This window comes from Urocitellus parryii, unplaced genomic scaffold, assembly GCF_045843805.1.
Source record: "Urocitellus parryii isolate mUroPar1 unplaced genomic scaffold, mUroPar1.hap1 Scaffold_321, whole genome shotgun sequence".
In the NCBI taxonomy this organism is placed as follows: Eukaryota; Metazoa; Chordata; class Mammalia; order Rodentia; family Sciuridae; genus Urocitellus; species Urocitellus parryii.
In genome coordinates, this window is record NW_027552943.1 from 1 (window position 1) to 6,674 (window position 6,674).

The 6,674-nt window shown below is 51.4% G+C and overlaps 1 protein-coding gene across 1 annotated transcript; it reads left to right on the forward strand.

Annotated features, from left to right (window-relative positions):
* Positions 1-1,296: 1,296 nt before the first annotated feature.
* Adprs (ADP-ribosylserine hydrolase) lies at positions 1,297-4,233 on the forward strand. Its single transcript, XM_077794570.1, has 5 exons — positions 1,297-1,415; positions 1,669-1,876; positions 1,955-2,139; positions 2,480-2,580; positions 3,199-4,233. Exons 1-5 carry the CDS (start codon positions 1,348-1,350, stop codon positions 3,489-3,491), a joined length of 855 nt encoding a protein of 284 aa, XP_077650696.1. The 5' UTR covers positions 1,297-1,347; the 3' UTR covers positions 3,492-4,233.
* The last annotated feature ends 2,441 nt before the right edge of the window (positions 4,234-6,674 follow it).

A 6,674-nucleotide genomic window follows, 5' to 3' on the forward strand; every position in this document is an offset into this window, starting at 1 on the left:
AGGTAGGTCTGCCCTCGAGCAGAGCTGGATCCAGGGATTCAAACTGGCACCTCCAGGCTCAGTTCTTCTCCAACATCCAGATGAGCTTTCTTTGGGTGAGTCCACTCTCTGCAGTCTTCCCACTGGGGTGGCCCCCAGCAGCTCCAGCAAGGAATTTCTCTTTGCTACAGCCCTCTGAAAGTCCCAAATTGAGTCTCATGGCCTAGGTGCCAACCTGCACCCATCCCTAAACAAGGGATGGCATGTGCTTTTTGATTAGGCTGGAGGTGGGGTCAGCTCCTCGCCTAAGTCCCATGGCTGATAGTGGAGAAAAGTGGTTTCCTAGGGAAGAGCAGGGTGTAGTGACCAATGAGAGAATAAATGTGGTTCCACCTCAGAGGAGAGGTTGAAGAGATGAAAGAAAGGCACAAAAGAAGAGCAAGGCCCCTGAGAAAATGGACTGGGTGGACTTCACCTTGGACTGGGAGACAGACTTCCTCAGAGGGGAGTCTAGAAAGTGCAGCTGTGGGTCAGGTAACTGCTAGCCACTCTTCTGGTGAAGTAGGAGGTAAGGGTTACCTAAGGGGGAGAGGGTTTGGGCTTGGGATATGCTGAGGGGGTAGACTAGGAATACATGGAGTGGGAGGGGGGCTTACTGGGGAGTCCACTTCATTCTCTGTAATTGTCTCTTCTTAGGTAAGGCCAAAGCCCTGTGCCTCCCAAGCTAAGTGTGCCATGTTAGAAGTGCCAAGCAACCCTCACAGGCAGCCCGCAGGAAAGCAGATGGGGCAGGATGGAGGGAGGGGAGCGGCCCCAGCTGGGAAGGACTTGAACCAAGCGCCAGGCAAGGGAGCCATGGGATAGAAGGTATGCCAGAAGGAAGGCGTCAGGCTGGGAAGGGCTTTGGCACAAACAATAAATTGGGACTTCATTGTGAAGACAACAGAGCCATTATGAGCAAGAGAGTAGGAGGAAGGTGGTGGTCTACTTTTGGGCTGAACTCTGGCTGCAATTTAGGTTGCATTGAAGAGTGGGAGACATAGGGGAGAATTTAGGGTCTCTGTGTGCAGCCCAAGCAGATCATATCAAAAAGAACTGCAGTGATGGCAGACAGAAGGGAGCAGAAGGTTTTCTTCAGAAATCAGCAGGATGTGACTGACTTGGAATAAAGAAATGCTGAGAGTCCCAAAGTTGAAATCCTGAGCCTCCCTAGAGCCCAGGAAACTGAAGGGGAGAGGCTGATGTAAGGTCAGGGTTGATGTGCTACCTTATGAGGAATAAGCAGGAGACTTTCACCCCAGAGTGTGCAGCTTGTTCTCACCGTTCACTCTCCCCACAGAAACCTTGTACTACACTGATGACACAGCCATGGCCAGGGCCCTTGTGCAGTCCCTGCTGGCCAAGGAAGCCTTTGATGAGGTGGACATGGCTCACAGGTGAGGGGGATGGTCCTGGGGTGAACAAACCACATGGGCAGAGTCACTACGCCCGGAGAGAGCAGTGAGGTCTGTGTGTGCTTAGGACATGCACCTCAACAGGACCTGTTTCTTGGGCCGACACAACTTCCCAAGCTGAAAATGCCCCCACTTCTAGTACAGCCTTGTGCCTCTGTTTCCAAACCAGCCTGGACTTTTCACAGCCCTGAGGCATCCTAGAAACCCCAGTTCTGCTTCCCTTCACCCCCACTAGGTTTGCCCAGGAGTACAAGAAAGACCCTGACAGAGGTTATGGGGCCGGAGTGATCACCGTCTTCAAGAAGCTTCTGAGCCCCAAGTGCTGCGATGTCTATGAGCCTGCCCGGGCCCAGTTCAATGGGAAAGGCTCCTACGGCAATGGAGGTGCTATGCGGGTAGCAGGCATCCCTCTGGCTTATAGCAGTGTCCAGGATGTGCAGAAGGTATTGGGGGCAGGCTGGCACCTGGGCTCCCCTTCCTCATCCGCAGCATGTGTGTGACAACAGACCCCCTCTCCCTAGTTTGCCCGGCTCTCAGCACAGCTGACCCACGCCTCCTCCCTGGGTTATAATGGCGCAGTCCTGCAGGCTCTGGCTGTGCACCTGGCTCTGCAGGGTGAGTCCTCCAGTGAGCATTTCCTCGAGCAGCTCCTGGGCCACATGGAGGAGCTGGAAGGGGACGCCCAAGCCGTCCTGGATGCCAGGGAGTGAGTACGGGTTGGAGGCAGGGCTGAGTTGTGTCTGAGCATGCACATGGCAGGGATTGGGGAGCCTTTGGGATGGCTGCAAAGCCAAACCTGCCTTCTTTCATTTCAGACTTTAGGAAAAGGTGAGAAGAAGCCCCTTTGCCTTGACTGTTTCAGGGCTCTCGGGATCCCAGAGAACAAAATGACCCACTCACACCGGGCCCCCTCCCACTCCTTGTCAGGGACCTGTGCTGAGTTGGAGCCTGATACACCCCTCCCTACTCACACAGGGTCCTCCCCCTGCCCAGTGTCTCCACCCTGCTGGTTCTGAAATCCCTAAAACCTTTCCCTGAACCCACAGGTTGGGTATGGAGGAACATCCATACTCCAGCCGACTGAAGAAGGTTGGAGAGCTTCTAGACCAGGATTCTGTGACCCGAGAGGAAGTGGTGTCCGAGCTAGGTGCGTGGACCCTGGTGTCAATTGGTTCCCCCATACCTGTCATTCTTTATGGCCAGTGGGGCTCAGGGCCCAGAGGGAGGGGGCATGGAGTTGGGCTTCCTGTTATATTATAACCCTAGGCAGCTGTGACAGCCAGAGCTACTCTCTGTAGGATCCCTAGCAGGGTTGTGAGCACAGCACTGCCTTGCTCTAGACCTAAAGCACCTTCAGTGTCCTGAAGTAGATCTGTGTCCCCAGAAGTGGCAGCTAGTTGCCAGTTTTTACAGCTAATGTGATAATGGATATTGTTTATCTAGCACTGTCACTGTTTAGTAGGCACAATGCAGAGTGCTTGATAGACAGGACCTCACTTCACCCCCCCAGTAGTCCTATGAGAGGGTGACACCTTTAGTCACTACACTGAGGGGTCAAATCCAAGAGCAGGAATCTTGGTGGTCAGGTAACTTTCCTAATCACCAGGCAGTTCTTGGAAGGCAGGGTTTTAATCCAAGTCATCTGACCCTAGAGTCTGTGATCTTGATCACAGCCCTCCTTGGAGCTCAGGGTGTTGACTTGTGACAAATGGCTGGAAGTTTGGTGGCAGGGGCAAGTCAAGTTCTGTGATCTGACTTCCTGCAGGGAATGGCATTGCTGCCTTTGAATCTGTGCCCACTGCTATCTACTGCTTCCTTCGCTGCATGGAGCCTGACCCCGAGATCCCCTCTGCTTTCAATAACCTCCAAAGGACTCTCATCTATTCCATCTCACTTGGCGGGGACACAGACACCATTGCCACCATGGCTGGCGCCATTGCTGGTGCTTACTATGGGATGGATCAGGTGCCAGAGAGCTGGCAGCAAAGTTGTGAGGGTTATGAGGAGACCGACGTCCTGGCCCAGAGCTTGCACCGAGTCTTCCAGAAGAGTCTGTAAAGGCCACAGCTGCTGGGGCTCTGCTGTGTCCAGCAGGACCAACTCTAGCTCAGATTGGAAATCAGAGGCCCTTCAGCTGGCTCTCCTGCTTCAGTCTCCCTGCAGTATGGACCGAGTGCACCTTTGGGGGAGATCACAGGAACAAGAAGCAAGGGATTGATGCTTTCTTGAAAGTCAGGGTTCTGGCTTGCTGCAAGCCATAGGGCACCCCTGGGGTCCTCAGATATGGGGGACCAGGACAGGTTTTTATTTTGGAGGGTGTTTTTGGCACTTTCCGTTTTTATCTAGAACATGGGACTTGGGAGAGGTGGAAATGATCTGCAGTAGCATCATTTCTATCTGTTGGGTTTTAGCCAGTTTCAGACATCCTGCCCTTGACTGGGCAGAGCCCCCCAGTAGGTCATTTGGATCAAGGGAGACACCTGCTTCCAGTTGGTCTGTGTCCACACCTGGTGTTTGGCTGTCACGGGGCTTGTTAACAGCTTCCAGTGGAAGTCATGCAATAAACAGTTTTTAGCAAATCCCAACAGTTTCCTATGACTCTCTTGGTGACCTGACCTCAAGCCTTGTGCTTCTCTGTTGGCTGTACTCTTCTAAGGAATGGGACCCCAAGGCAACGAGATGCTTGCTATGTTGTCAGGCATGATGCCACTTCTTGCAGCTAGCCTCACTGTTGTGTTAGGAAAGGCAGAGCAGTCATAGTTTGGTGGCTTTTCCTGTTAGAATTTGCTCAGAGTAGCCCTGGCAGATGGGCCAAGTATTTTGCCAGAGACAGTGGGCAGGAACAAGCCAGATTTTCCTGCTGTCTTGTCCCCAAACAAGACCCAGACTCAGTTGGGCCAGGAATGGGAGCAGAGGGCACCTGTCACCAGACTGCCAAGCTATGAGTGGAGGGTGCATCATCCCAGGTGACCTATGTGGACTGAGTGCTGTATATCTCCTTAGGACCTGGCCAGTGGCCTTGTCCCACCAGGAAGTTTTGCACAGCATCCATTTTAAAGAAAGGACAATTAAAAGACACCACTCCTAAAACTGTGGGGATGTTCTCTGAGCATCCTTCCAGGCTTGGTGGTGTGCCTCTCCATAGCTGGCTGAGCTTTTGGGACTGTCGTGCTGGTCTGTTTTCAGCCAAAATGAGGTTCTGTCAGGCTGAAGCATACCACAGGACTTCTCAGGGCATGGATTTTTTCAGTTCCTAGAGCCAGAAAGAGATGAACATGCTGTTGCTGAGCCTGGCAGGTTGTGAACAGGTGCTTTCTCCCCAGGACAGAACCCCAGCCCTGTCTTTGGCATTGACCTGGCACAAGCCCCACCTTCAGGAGCAAAGACTCATAATCTTTCATTCATAATTTGTATCAGATGTTGAAACTTGGCCCTTGGGATCCTGAGCCAGTTGTCATGCTCCACTGCCCCTGAGCGTTTGCAGGAATGTTCCAGTGAAGTTCAATCTGTTTCCCTGCTCTCCTTGGGCATTTTCCTGATGCAGAGCCTCAGCAGCATAGGATCGATCATCCAGCATTTCTGATGTGACAGAATCTCAGGTTGGGGAGCTGGTGAGGAATGCACACTCCTTGAGGGCCCAGAGAAATCCCTGATGCCTTCCCAGACACCTCTGCACCAATGCCAAGTTCAGCAGAGTGCTGTTTTGTACAATGGGTTTTATTGAGGTTGTGTCAATACAGTCCATACTGTTGTTTTTCTTTTCAAAAAGAAGTCCCATTTTCTTTGATTCCCCAGTGCATTTTTCCCAAATCTGTGACACAGAGCACGTGATAAGTAGAGAACTAAACTTCCTATACCAGGTTAGAAATGAAATTACTAGTTGAAAACATTTAAACCTAATCTTAAAAAAAATTAAGAATCTGAATATAAAAATGCACAAGGTAATGTAGTTTTCAGTTAAAACCTGACTTGTTTATCAAAGCCAGTCAGTTAAGTGGACACCTGTATCTCAAATCCCATAAATATTTCAGAAATGTCAGCCACCCTTCCCTAAAGGCTTCAGGAATGAGATTTGGCAGAAGTACAACTCTGAAACTGCTGTTTGGGTTTTTGTTTTGGTTCCCATGGAACTTGGTTCCCTGGGCTGCCAATTGAAGCTGATCAATTTCTGCCAATCAGATCCCAACATCAAATTATAGTGGCTTTGACCCAGGAAAGGAGATCGTACAAAGGACCCTCCCAGGTTTGCTTTGAGACTCTTCTCTTGGCTGTTAGGGAGAAAGAACTCCACCATGAACCCAGTCAAAAACTTTGTTCTTAAAGTCACTTGGGCAAATTTGGGTTTGCATTTCTCCCTTTGAAAGCTAAAGTGAGCAGTCAAGTAGCCTGCAGTGGGAAAGTTGTGGGCAGGGTGGAGATTTGGCCAGAAGCCTAGGGAGCCACAGCTTAGCAGTCAGCAGTCATCCTCCCCCTTCGACACACACATCCTGGAGTGGTCAGATCAGAATACAGCAAGATGGTTTGTCGAATGACCTAGGTTTACACTTGGTACAGGGAAGTGAATTGGCTTGGTGAGGGCTGAGAGGCCTTGGACCATGGTAAAAGTGACAATCCTTACATAAGCAAGAATGTCCACCATCCCTGCCCCAGTACTAAACTTCTCAGCTTGAACTGGGGCTCAGGAGTTGAGAGGGGGAGCCTATTTCCTGCAGAGGTGCTGGGGAGAATGGCACAAACACCCAGAGCCAGCTCATTCCACAGGGACCTGTTGGCACCCTTTCTTTCAGAACCTTGGCCTCCTGGGCCCTAATCCTGTTTAGAGCAGGAAATTGAAACCGGAGGGTAGAAGGGAGGAAGCCCTACAGATTAACCCCTCTGATAGGCACACAAACCCACCATGTGGTTCTCATTAAGGAAAAGCAAGTGGGAGCCTTCTTCATCTCCAAGTTTGTGTGCCTCTAGCTCAGAAGGCCTTGGGGACACTTGGTTTGAAGGTGGCAAGGATCCCCTCACAATTTGTTACAGAAAACCAGCTCAGGTAAAAGGAGAGTGGGAGGAGTGTTCATGTTTGCCATCAGTCCTGCCAGAGTTTGGTCTGCCGCGGCAGTCCCTAGGAACCTGTTCACTGCCCTCATGCTAACCAGGGCAGAGCCAGTGAGGGCAGCTGGGTAGATGGAGATGAGTGTAAAGAGCAGGCATCCTGCCCCAGGCCCATGCCCCCACCCCACACAGACCATCTTT